This window comes from Hyperolius riggenbachi, chromosome 2 (assembly GCF_040937935.1).
Source record: "Hyperolius riggenbachi isolate aHypRig1 chromosome 2, aHypRig1.pri, whole genome shotgun sequence".
Lineage (NCBI taxonomy): Eukaryota > Metazoa > Chordata > Amphibia > Anura > Hyperoliidae > Hyperolius > Hyperolius riggenbachi.
Window position 1 is genome coordinate 565,187,047 of NC_090647.1, and position 12,946 is coordinate 565,199,992.

At 48.2% G+C, this 12,946-nt stretch overlaps 1 protein-coding gene across 6 annotated transcripts in view; it reads left to right on the plus strand.

Annotated features, from left to right (window-relative positions):
* The first annotated feature begins 1,595 nt into the window (after positions 1 to 1,595).
* POPDC2 (popeye domain containing 2) overlaps positions 1,596 to 12,946 on the plus strand; it is a 48,441-nt gene continuing 37,090 nt past the window's right edge. For 3 of the 6 annotated variants that reach the window (XM_068266290.1, XM_068266296.1, XM_068266289.1), the window contains exon 1: positions 5,247 to 5,324. In XM_068266290.1, the coding sequence (XP_068122391.1) occupies positions 5,288 to 5,324 (37 nt within the window). In that variant the 5' untranslated portion in view covers positions 5,247 to 5,287. The other 3 variants (XM_068266292.1, XM_068266295.1, XM_068266294.1) reach the window with 3 other exon arrangements.

Sequence of the window (12,946 nt, forward strand, 5' to 3'; positions counted from 1 at the left end):
GATAGTTTGGCGATCCACGTACATTTTGATGAATTAGGGGCTGGTGCACACCGAGCGGGTTTTTTCGCGGTTTTGCAGCCGCTTGCAGCTGCGGATACGCTTGGTCAATGTATCTCAATGGGCTTGTTCACACCAGAGCGGGAGGTGTTTTGCTGAACCGCATACTCCCGGGGTGAGGCATTTTTTGGATTGCGGAGGCGTTTCTGCCTCCAATGTAAAGTATAGGAAAACCGCAAACCGCTCTAAAAAAACGGCAGATCAGAGCGGTTTTGCCAGCGGTTTTGTTACAGAAGCTGTTTAGTAACAGCTTTACTGTAACAATATATGAAATCTACTACACCAAAAACGCTTCACAAAACCGCAAAATGCTAGCTGAAACGCTGCAGAAAAATAAGAAAAAGCGTTTTCAAAATCTGCTAGCATTTTGCGGATCTGCTAGCGGTTTTTGGTGTGCACCGGGCCTTAGTCTATTGGCCGCTGTTCAGTGTCTATTGTCACACTGACTTCAGTGATTAGGCCTGAGAACAGCTCTTATCAGGAATGCAGAGTTCAGTGTCTCAGCATTCTGTACTCCAGATATCCCTGACAAGGTCAGTCTTGGAGGGGGGGGGGGGGGGGGGGGGGGTTGGAGCATGGGCATGCCATAGTCAGTGTGACCTCTAATCACTGCTCCCCCCACTCTTTACATTCCTTCTCCCTGGGAGCTATTACACGTTATTTATATGTATTCAGTTTTCATTCATGTTTGCTTTACAGGGGACCTGAACTCAGAACTTCCTCTTTGCTGCTCTAAAAGATAAGCAACATCATAATAAACTTTTATTTCTTTTTATAGCAGATAAAAATCCTGAAATAAATCTGCAGTGTGTCTACTTCCTGCTCTCATGGAAGCAGACATATTGTTAACATCCTGTGCTTTCAAATGAGCTTATCTGCCATCTCTGCCTTGGCAGCTGACACGGGCAACTTGTAATTAGTCACAGATGAGGGAATCGATTTCGCGCTCAATTCTCTTATCTTCATTCGTTTTTCTTATCTTTTCCCATTCACCGCTATAAGAAATTGAGCGCGGAAACGATCGGGAGCAATATCGGACATGACGGATTTTATGTACCTGATCCATCTATTGCCTGAAAAAACGTAACGTGTGTACTCCGCATTAGTTGCCGCCAGGAGGGGGGAAGTTAGCTTCCCGTGGGAAGGGGGTATTAGTTGTCCGACAGAGGAGGGTTCTGGGTGAGAATAGAGCTAGGTGGTAGGGTTGCATTTTCTGATAACAGCATTAAGTCAATGATTAGGTTACACTTTTTAATATTCATACATATCAGTTATTTCAACCGGTTGCAAAATCTTATAAAGTATTGTATATACAGGAAGGTGGAGTATCGCCCACCTGTGCCGTCTCTCACCTGCTCGGCAGACGCTCCCCGCCCACCTGTCTGCTCTCGCCACACACACACACCTGCCTCCAGCGGCGCCTCCACTTACAGCCGGCCTCCCCGGGGACTCTGAATTATTTATCACTCATTGTAAGTAAAAGCTCAGCCTGTGTTTCAGATCATTATCCACACGCCTCAGATCTCGCCTCTCCGAGAAGCAGCATGTACAGGAGACGGGGGAGATGTCCTACTGGGGGGACCAGGCCCTGAATACCTACCCTACCCATCCTCCACAGGTGAGTGCCCACACCCCCATCACAGGCCCTGATCACCTGCCCTACCCATCCTCCACAGGTGAGTGCCCTCACCCCATCACTGGCCCTGTACACCTGGCCTACCCATCCTCCACAGGTGAGTGCCCACACCCCCATCACAGGCCCTGATCACCTGCCCATCCTCCACAGGTCAGTGCCCACACCCCCATCACAGGCCCTGATCACCTGCCCTACCCATCCTCCACAGGTCAGTGCCCACACCCCCATCACAGGCCCTGGTCACCTGCCCTACCCATCCTCCACAGGTGAGTGCCCACACCCCCATCACAGGCCCTGTACACCTGGCCTACCCATCATCCACAGGTGAGTGCCCACACCCCCATCGCAGGCCCTGAGCCCCTGAACACCTGCCCTACCCATCCTCCACAGGTGAGTGCCCACACCCTCATCGCAGGCCCTAATCACCTTCCTACCCATCCTCCACACAGGTGAGTGCCCTCACACCATCACAGGCCCTGATCACCTGCCCTACCCATCCTCCACAGGTGAGTGCCCACACCCCCATCACAGGCCCTGATCGCCTGCCCATCCTCCACAGGTGAGTGCCCACACCCCCATCACAGGCCCTGGTCACCTGCCCTATCCATCCTCCACAGGTGAGTGCCCACACCCCCATCACAGGCCCTGGTCACCTGCCCTACCCATCCTCCACAGGTGAGTGCTCACACCCCCATCACAGGCCCTGTACACCTGCCCTACCCATCCTCCAAACAGGTGAGTGCCCACACCCCATCACAGGCCCTGATCACCTGCCCTTCCCATCCTCCACAGGTGAGTGCCCTCACCCCATCACTGGCCCTGTACACCCGGCCTACCCATCCTCCACAGGTGAGTGCCCATACCCCCATCACAGGCCCTGATCACCTGCCCTACCCATCCTCCACAGGTGAGTGCCCACACCCCCATCACAGGCCCTGAACACCTACCCTAGCTCTCGCTTACAGGATGAAAAACAAAAAAAATTACTGTGGCCATCTTGTGGCCAAATAGTAAAACTACATCTACATACATTTTTTAAAAAAATATACACAATCAATTACATTTAAAATTATCTGTTTACCTCCCCACTCCAAAAAAAAAAACAAATAAAATTTTAAATAAAAAAAAAAAATTACAATAAAAAACACAAAACAAAATAAATAATTACCTAAGGGTTTGAACTTTTGTAATATGCATGTAAAGAGAGTATATTACTAAAATTGTTTGAATTATTAGCTTGTTGTAAATTGTGATAGATGCAAATTGAAAAAATGCACCTTTATTTCCAAATAAAATATTGGCACCATACATTGTGATAGGGACATAATTTAAATGGTGTAATAACCGGGACATATGGGCAAATACAATACGTGGGTTTTTATTATGGTAGCATGTATTATTTTAAAGCTAGAATGGCTGAAAACTGAGAAATAATGATTTTTTTCTATTGTTTTCTTAATATTTCTGTTAAAATGCATTTAGAAAAAAAATAATTCTTAGCAAAATGTACCACCCAAAGAAAGCCTAATCGGTGGCGGAAAAAACAAGATATAGATTAATTCATTTGTGATAAGTAGTGATAAAGTTATTGGCGAATTAATGGGAGGTGAAAGTTGCTCGGATGTATAAGCTGAAAAGACACTGAAGGCTGAAGTGGTTAAAGAGACACTGAAACGGAAAAAAAATTATAATGAATTGGTTGTGTAGTACGGATAATTACTAGAACATAAGTTGCAAAGAAAATATTCTCATATTTTTATTTTCAGTTTCACATTGCATCATTCTCTAATATTTGTAGTTTACACACTACTCAGCATTCTAAATGATTTTACAGAGCAGGCCAGTGAACTTTTGAATTGTCTTCTGGAGAGAAAAATAAAATAAAGTGATTGATAGTTGAGATAACAAGCTTCAGAAGACAGAGCTCTCTGCGACTTGGAAAGTCCTGGAGCTCAATGGCACTTTTGCATAGATAACAACTGGAGTTGCTTACAGCGGGATTGTCACTATACAAATCAAATTTCAACAGCAACTGGTCTGAGTGTATTAAGTGATAAAGATGCTAATCCTGCATTCAAAACTTTCAAAACTTTTTCTGCTGTTATGATTTGGAGTTATCACATACTCCCTTTAATAGTCAGTGCCAAGCAGGTGCATGCTGGGGGTTCTTTTTATCTATAATACATTTCTCCTCTTCCATTTACTTCCCTGCCTATCTGAAACACGATCCCCTGCTCACTTGTGTTTACAAGCAAGGCTGAGGTGACTCAGCGATTGGAGGAGAAAAGAAAAAGGTAAAGGGCAGAAATGACATCAGGATTTAGCCTAAACTGTGGGCAAGAGACATGGTTCCCACCAGGAACAGAATTCTCGTCATTTACTAGATAACATTCACTGAAATCAAAACGTGGACAGTACAATACATGTGTTATGTAAGTAGATCACGTATTTATCTGCTTATATATGTGTTTTTTCCCCTTGGCATAGTATGGCTGATCCTACTGCTGTAACTCTTCCTGTACTGGAAACAAATATTAGACTCATGTCTCTGCTCCTAATGTTTTATTTCTTAGCTGTACTACACATACAAATCATTATATCATAATTTCCGCTTCAGTGTCTCTTTAAAAGGGAATAAATATGGCAGCCTTCATAACCCTCTCAGGTCAGTTGCCTTTACACTCCTCCCATCACTCTGTTCCTAGGCTTGCATTGCGGCCGGTGTGTGATCACCGCGGGTAATTTGGGAATAAGACCAGGGCCCACGTGCGATTACATTTTTCTACTAGCAGGTAATTTTTTGTCTTCTCCTTACAATAACTTTTCAGCACTTTGCAATTGAAAAAGTACAAAAACGAAGGTGAGAAAGTACTGCCAAAATTATTTTGAAGTATTTTCTTCCTTGTTGGGGATTTAAGTTTGGAAATCCCACCTAGGAGAAACCCCAGAAGAAAAAGTTATTACGGACCTGAACTCAGAACTTCCTCTCTGCTCAAAATGTTACGCAGCAGCATAAATACCTTTAAAGAAAAACATTTCTTTGTTACAGCTGATACAAATCCTGCAATAAATCTGCAGTGTGTCTACTTCCTGCTTTCATGGAAGCCGACATATTGTTAACATCCTGTGCTTTTAAATGAGCTTATCTGCCATGGCAGTCAGGTGACACGGGGGAGAAATCAAATTACAACTAGTGATTAGTCACAGATGAGGGGGAATTAGACAGGCTAAACTCTGTAAATACATACAGGGTGCATTTCTTTATGTCTTCCTTCTGTCCTGTGCAAGAGTTCAGGTCCACTTTAATTGGATATGGACCATTTTCTCCTCTGAGCTGCTTTCCCAGAATCTGGTTACGGTTCAGAACTCTACACCGTATTCCCCGGCCGGGAACAAGGGCGGCCGGTCTGTGCCGTGCAGGTGATGACATCTCTCCATTTCAATCTGTCGTCTCTCTGACCGGTAACTCGATCCACCCTCAGCACCGGGGAAATTCAATCGAAATAATCGAATCTTCAGAAAACGGATCATTTGATGTGAGTGTGTCCGGTTTCTCTGCGCAGAGCGGTGGATATACAGTATGGAGAGAATCTGATGTGCCTCGTGCCACGGAAGCCACGGGGAGCGAATAGTATGTTATTCTCTGGGGGGTTCAGGCTGGCGAGGGGGCAACGACTTATCACTGTTACTGGCAATACCCCGCAGAGCGACGGCTCATCACTGACAGGACTAATGGAGCTAATGGCATCGAGCTGGCATGCTGGATAGAAACGGATAAAATTATTTGTAAACTTAAAGGGGCACTGTGGCGAAAAATTGTAAAATTTAAAATATGTGCAAACATAGACAAATAAGAAGTACGTTTTTTCCAGAGTAAAATGAGCCATAAACGACTTTTCTCCTATGTTGCTGTCACTTACAGTAGGCAGTAGAAATCTGACAGAAGTGACAGGTTTTGGACTAGTCCATCTCTTCATAGGGGGATTCTCAGGAATGTATTTATTTTCAAAAGCACTTAGTGAATGGCAGTTGCTCTGTCCAACTGCCAAAAAACTGTGTAGTGGGCAGGGAAGCTGGCCAGCATCATTGTTTACATCCTTTTTAGGGAATATCTTTATAAAGAATAAAAGCGTTGCTGAGAATCCCCTATGAAGAGATGGGTTAGTCCAAAACCTGTCACTTCTGTCAGATTTTTACTACCTACTGTAAGTGACAGCAACATAGGAGAAAAGTAATTTATGGCTCATTTTACTCTGGAAAAAAACATACTTCTTACTATGTTTGCACATATTTTACATTTTGCTATTTTTCGCCATAGTGCCCCTTTAAAACAAATAAGCAAGCTTTTCCCAAAGAGCCGCTGACAGCACTTGAGCGTTATGGATCTGTGAGCTTACACTCTAATCCCGGCTGCAGGCTTTGCCAGGCTGGTGTAAAGGGTTAATCTTTGCTTCCATTAGTAGTGGGCACTGTGCCCAGCAATCCTGGCATGGAGCTAGGAAAATCTCATTACTGGCAGGAGAGTCACACGGCTGCCATGTGTACAGGAAGACAAAGGCTCCCGGCTCACTGGGCCGGCCCTCCCGGACGGGCGCAGGAAAGACTCCCGGCTCACTGGGCCGGCCCTCCCTGGCACTCTCAGATGGGCACAGGAAGGTGTCAGCGGGAAATCCTGATATGCGCACCTCTCAAGCTTTATTCACAAAGATGTCTATAGAAGTTATTTATTAAAGGACACTTGAAAAGAGAGGGATATGGAGGCTGCCATATTCATTTCCTGTTAAACAATACCAGTTGCCTGGCAGCCCTGCTGATCTCTCTGGCTGCAGTAGTGTCTGAATCACACACCTGAAACAAGCATGATGCAGCTAATCCAGTCACACTTCAGTCAGAGCACCTGATCTGCATGCTTGTTCAGGGGCTATGGCTAACAGTATTACAGGCGGAGGATCAGAAGGACAGCCAGGCAATGTGCTTTATTTAAAGGACAACTGAAGTGAGAAGACTATGGAGGCTGCCATTTAGATTTCCTGTTAAGTAATACCAGTTGCCTGGCTGTCCTGCTGATCCTCTGCCTCTAATATTTATTTATTGTATTTATTCATTGTATTTATAAAGCGCCAACATACTCAACGCTGTTAACACTTTCAACCATAGCCCCTGAACAAGCATGCAGCAGATCAGGTGTTTATGACATTTTTGACAAATCTGACAAGTATTCTCTGGTGTACTGCTTCCTCCAGTATGCGCATGCTTGTTTCTGGCGTACTGCAACCAAATAGACCAGCAGGGCTGCCAGGCAACTGGTATTGTTTAACAGGAAATCAATATGGCAGCCTCTATATCCCTCTCACTTCAGGTGTGCTTATATATTGTTCTGGGGGTAAATCTCTTCTAAGCAGTGCTGGAAGTCATTTGCCGTAATGTGCTTAAAGTGGACCAGAGCTCTGTAGGCACATTGGTCCAATACATATCTTTATTTATTAAATCACATCTGTCTGTGAAATATTTTTTCCCTGACTCCTTCCAAACTCTCCCCAACTTCCCCACCCTAACAGAAAGATCTGCTGCTTACAGTATGTACAGTATAAGCTGCTACTCTGTGTCTGTACTGATAGTAAGCTAGCTGCAGTGTGTTCTGATCAATGCTACCTCCAGTATGTACAGTAGAAGCTGTTACTCTGCCTGTACTGATAGTAAACTAGCCGCAGTGTGTGCTGATCTCTGCTACCACCAGTATGTACAGTATAAGCTGTTACTCTGTGTCTGTACTGATAGTAAACTAGCTGCAGTGTGTGCTGATCTCTGCTTCCTCTAGTATGTACAGTATAAGCTGTTACTCTGTGCATGTACTGATAGCAAACTAGCTGCAGTGTGTGAGCGCAATTTTCAATTTTACTTGGTAGCGCGCCCAGGCTATGCATATGCATAGGTAGGATTTAGTTAGTGTTAGGTCCCCTCCCATGGAGGATTGACTTCTTCGCAGTGGGAGGGACAAATACTTAACAAGTTGCATGCAAGTAGAGTTGGGCCGAACTGTTCGCCGGCGAACGTGGTTCGCGCGAACTTAGGTGGTTCGCGTGCGGGTGCCGCACGCGAACGTTTTGCGGAAGTTCGGTTCGCCCCATAATGCACCTGAGGGTCAACTTTGACCCTCTACATCACAGTCAGCAGGCCCAGTGTAGCCAATTAGGCTACACTAGCCCCTGGAGCCCCACTCCCCCTTATATAAGGCAGGCAGCGGCGGCCATTACGGCCACTCGTGTGCCTGCATTAGAGAGAGTAGGGCGAGCTGCTGTCTGTCTCTAGGGAAAGATTAATTAGGCTTAGCTTTTCCTGGCTGCATACCTGTTCTGTTCAGTGAGCCCTCAGCCCACTGCATACCTGTACTGTGATCCTGCCACTGCATACCTGTTCAGTGATCCTGCCAGTGCATACCTGTTCAGTGATCCTGCCACTGCATACCTGTTCAGTGATCCTGCCAGTGCATACCTGTTCAGTGATCCTGCCACTGCATACCTGTTCAGTGATCCTGCCAGTGCATACCTGTTCAGTGATCCTGCCACTGTATACCTGTTCTGTGAACCCGCCACTGTATACCTGTTCTGTTCAGTGGACCCGCCACTGTATACCTGTTCTGTGAACCCGCCACTGTATACCTGTTCTGTTCAGTGGACCCGCCACTGTATACCTGTTTAGTGAACACGCCACTGCATACCTGTTGTGTTCAGTGAACCTGCCACTGCATACCTGTTCTGTGAACCCGCCACTGTATACCTGTTCTGTTCAGTGGACCCGCTACTGTATACCTGTTCTGTGAACCCGCCACTGTATACCTGTTCTGTTCAGTGGACCCGCCACTGTATACCTGTTCTGTGAACCCGCCACTGTATACCTGTTCTGTTCAGTGGACCCGCCACTGTATACCTGTTCAGTGATCCTGCCACTGTATACCTGTTCTGTGAACCCGCCACTGTATACCTGTTCTGTTCAGTGGACCCGCCACTGTATACCTGTTTAGTGAACACGCCACTGCATACCTGTTCTGTGAACCCGCCACTGTATACCTGTTCTGTTCAGTGGACCCGCCACTGTATACCTGTTCAGTGAACCCGCCACTGCATACCTGTTCTGTGAACCCGCCACTGTATACCTGTTCTGTTCAGTGGACCCGCCACTGTATACCTGTTCTGTGAACCCGCCACTGTATACCTGTTCTGTTCAGTGGACCCGCCACTGTATACCTGTTCAGTGATCCTGCCAGTGCATACCTGTTCAGTGATCCTGCCACTGCATACCTGTTCAGTGATCCTGCCACTGCATACCTGTTCAGTGATCCTGCCACTGCATACCTGTTCAGTGATCCTGCCACTGTATACCTGTTCTGTGAACCCGCCACTGTATACCTGTTCTGTTCAGTGGACCCGCCACTGTATACCTGTTCTGTGAACCCGCCACTGTATACCTATTCTGTTCAGTGGACCCGCCACTGTATACCTGTTCAGTGATCCTGCCACTGCATACCTGTTCAGTGATCCTGCCACTGTATACCTGTTCTGTGAACCCGCCACTGTATACCTGTTCTGTTCAGTGGACCCGCCACTGTATACCTGTTTAGTGAACACGCCACTGCATACCTGTTGTGTTCAGTGAACCTGCCACTGCATACCTGTTCTGTGAACCCGCCACTGTATACCTGTTCTGTTCAGTGGACCCGCCACTGTATACCTGTTCTGTGAACCTGCCACTGTATACCTGTTCTGTTCAGTGGACCCGCCACTGTATACCTGTTCTGTGAACCCGCCACTGTATACCTGTTCTGTTCAGTGGACCCGCCACTGTATACCTTTTCAGTGATCCTGCCACTGTATACCTGTTCTGTGAACCCGCCACTGTATACCTGTTCTGTTCAGTGGACCCGCCACTGTATATCTGTTTAGTGAACACGCCACTGCATACCTGTTGTGTTCAGTGAACCTGCCACTGCATACCTGTTCTGTCAACCCGCCACTGTATACCTGTTCTGTTCAGTGGACCCGCCACTGTATACCTGTTCTGTGAACCCGCCACTGTATACCTGTTCTGTTCAGTGGACCCGCCACTGTATACCTGTTTAGTGAACACACCACTGCATACCTGTTCTGTGAACCCGCCACTGTATACCTGTTCTGTTCAGTGGACCCGCCACTGTATACCTGTTCAGTGAACCCGCCACTGCATACCTGTTCTGTGAACCCGCCACTGTATACCTGTTCTGTTCAGTGGACCCGCCACTGTATACCTGTTCTGTGAACCCGCCACTGTATACCTGTTCTGTTCAGTGGACCCGCCACTGTATACCTGTTCAGTGAACCCGCCACTGCATACCTGTTCTGTGAACCCGCCACTGTATACCTGTTCTGTTCAGTGGACCCGCCACTGTATACCTGTTCTGTTCAGTGGACCCGCCACTGTATACCTGTTCAGTGAACCCGCCACTGCATACCTGTTCTGTGAACCCGCCACTGTATACCTGTTCTGTTCAGTGGACCCGCCACTGTATACCTGTTCTGTGAACCCGCCACTGTATACCTGTTCTGTTCAGTGGACCCGCCACTGTATACCTGTTCAGTGAACCCGCCACTGCATACCTGTTCTGTGAACCCGCCACTGCATACCTGTTCTGTGAACCCGCCACTGTATACCTGTTCTGTTCAGTGGACCCGCCACTGTATACCTGTTCAGTGAACCCGCCACTGCATACCTGTTCTGTGAACCCGCCACTGTATACCTGTTCTGTTCAGTGGGCCCGCCACTGTATACCTGTTTAGTGAACACGCCACTGCATACCTGTTGTGTTCAGTGAACCTGCCACTGCATACCTGTTCTGTGAACCCGCCACTGTATATCTGTTCTGTTCAGTGGACCCGCCACTGTATACCTGTTTAGTGAACCCGCCACTGCATACCTCTTCTGTTAACCCGCCACTGTATACCTGTTCTGTTCAGTGAACCCGCCACTGTATACCTGTACTGTTCAGTGAACCCACCGCATCAGTGCGCATACCTGTGCAGTTAAGTGAACCCACCTACCTACGTGAGTGCACGCAGTGTGATATACCACTCCGTGCATACCCGATATGGACAAAACAGGTAGAGGAAGAGGTAGTGCCAGAGGCAGAGGAAGGCCACCCGGCAGGTCTGCGCGAGGTCGTGTAAATGTAATTTCGTGTGGACCTGGCCCACAGTACAGTGCTTGGAAGAAGGCACGTCCCATCACCTCCCAAGATTGTCAGGACGTGGTTGAGTATTTAGCGACACAGAACACCTCATCTTGCTCAGCCACCAGCGCTACTACTAGCACCACTTCCGCTGCATTTGACACTTCGCAAGAATTATTTAGTGGTGGTGAAATCACTGATGCACAGCCATTGTTGTTACAGCCAGATGAATTTTCGCCAGCTCATATGTCTGCGTTACGCGGCAACACTATGGATGTAACGTGTAAGGAGGATGAAGGACCTACACGTTTGGATTTTTCTGAGGCAAGCGAAGCTGGGCAGGATGATTACGATGATGACGATGATAGGGATCCTCTGTATGTTCCCAATAGAGGAGATGAAGAGGGGGACAGTTCAGAGGGGGAGTCAGAGAGTAGTAGGAGGAGAGAAGTTGCTGAAAGAAGCTGGGGCAGCTCTTCGTCAGAAACAGCTGGTGGCAGAGTCCGGCACCATGTATCGCCACCTATGTACAGCCAGCCGACTTGCCCTTCAGCATCAGCTGCTGAGGTCCCCATAGTGCCCACATCCCAGGGTGGCTCAGCAGTGTGGAAATTTTTTTATGTGTGTGCCTCAGATCGGACCAAAGCCATCTGTTCGCTCTGCCAACAAAAATTGAGCCGTGGAAAGGCCAACACTCACGTAGGGACAAGTGCCTTACGAAGGCACCTGGAGAAAAGGCACAAACAGCAATGGGATGGCCACCTGAGCAAAAGCAGCAGCAGCACACAAAAGAAAAGTCACCCTCCTTCTGCTCTTCCTCCTTCAGGTGCATCATCTGCTTCTGCCGCTTTCTCCCTTCCACCTTCACAGGCACCCTCCTCCACTCCGTCTCTGCCCTTGAGCGGTTCCTGCTCCTCTGCCCACAGCAGCAGTCAGGTGTCCGTGAAGGAAATGTTTGAGCGGAAGAAGCCAATTTTGGCCAGTCACCCCCTTGCCCGGCGTCTGACAGCTGGCGTGGCGGAACTGTTAGCTCGGCAGCTGTTACCATACCGGCTGGTGGACTCTGAGGCCTTCCGTAAATTTGTGGCCATCGGAACACCGCAGTGGAAGATGCCAGGCCGCACTTATTTTTCGAGAAAGGCCATACCCCAACTGCACCGGGAAGTTGAGAGGCAAGTGGTGTCATCTCTTGCGAAGAGCGTTGGGTCAAGGGTACACCTGACCACGGATGCCTGGTCTGCCAAGCACGGGCAGGGCCGCTACATTACGTACACAGCCCATTGGGTGAACCTGGTGGTGAACGATGGCAAGCAGGGCGCAGCGGACCAAATTGTGACACCTCCACGGCTTGCAGGCAGGCCTCCTGCCACCTCCTCTCCTCCTGCTACATGCTCTTCGCTGTCCTCCTCCTCCTTGGCTGAGTGGCAGTTCTCCTCTCCAGCTACACAGCCCCAGCTCCGCAGGGCCTATGCTGCATGCCAGGTACGACGGTGTCACGCCATCTTAGACATGTCTTGTCTCAAAGCGGAGAGTCACACTGGAGCAGCTCTCCTGGCTGCTCTTAAGAAACAGGTGGATGAGTGGCTGACCCCGCACCACCTGGAGATAGGCAACGTGGTGTGCGACAACGGCAGCAATCTGCTTGCCGCTTTGCATATGGGGAAGCTGACACACATACCCTGCATGGCACATGTCATGAATCTAGTTGTTCAAAGATTTGTGGCAAAGTACCCTGGCTTAGCGGATGTCCTGAAGCAGGCCAGGAAGTTCTGTGGGCATTTGAGGCGGTCTTACACAGCCATGGCACGATTTGCAGAAATTCAGCGGAAAAACAACATGCCGGTGAGACGCCTCATTTGCGATAGCCCCACTCGCTGGAATTCGACCCTGCTCATGTTCTCCCGCCTGCTAGAACAGAAGAAAGCCGTCACCCAGTACCTCTACAACTGGAGTAGAACGAAACAGTCTGGGAAGATGGGGATGTTCTGGCCCGACAACTGGACACTGATGAAAAATGCATGCAGGCTCATGCGGCCGTTTGAGGAGGTGACCAA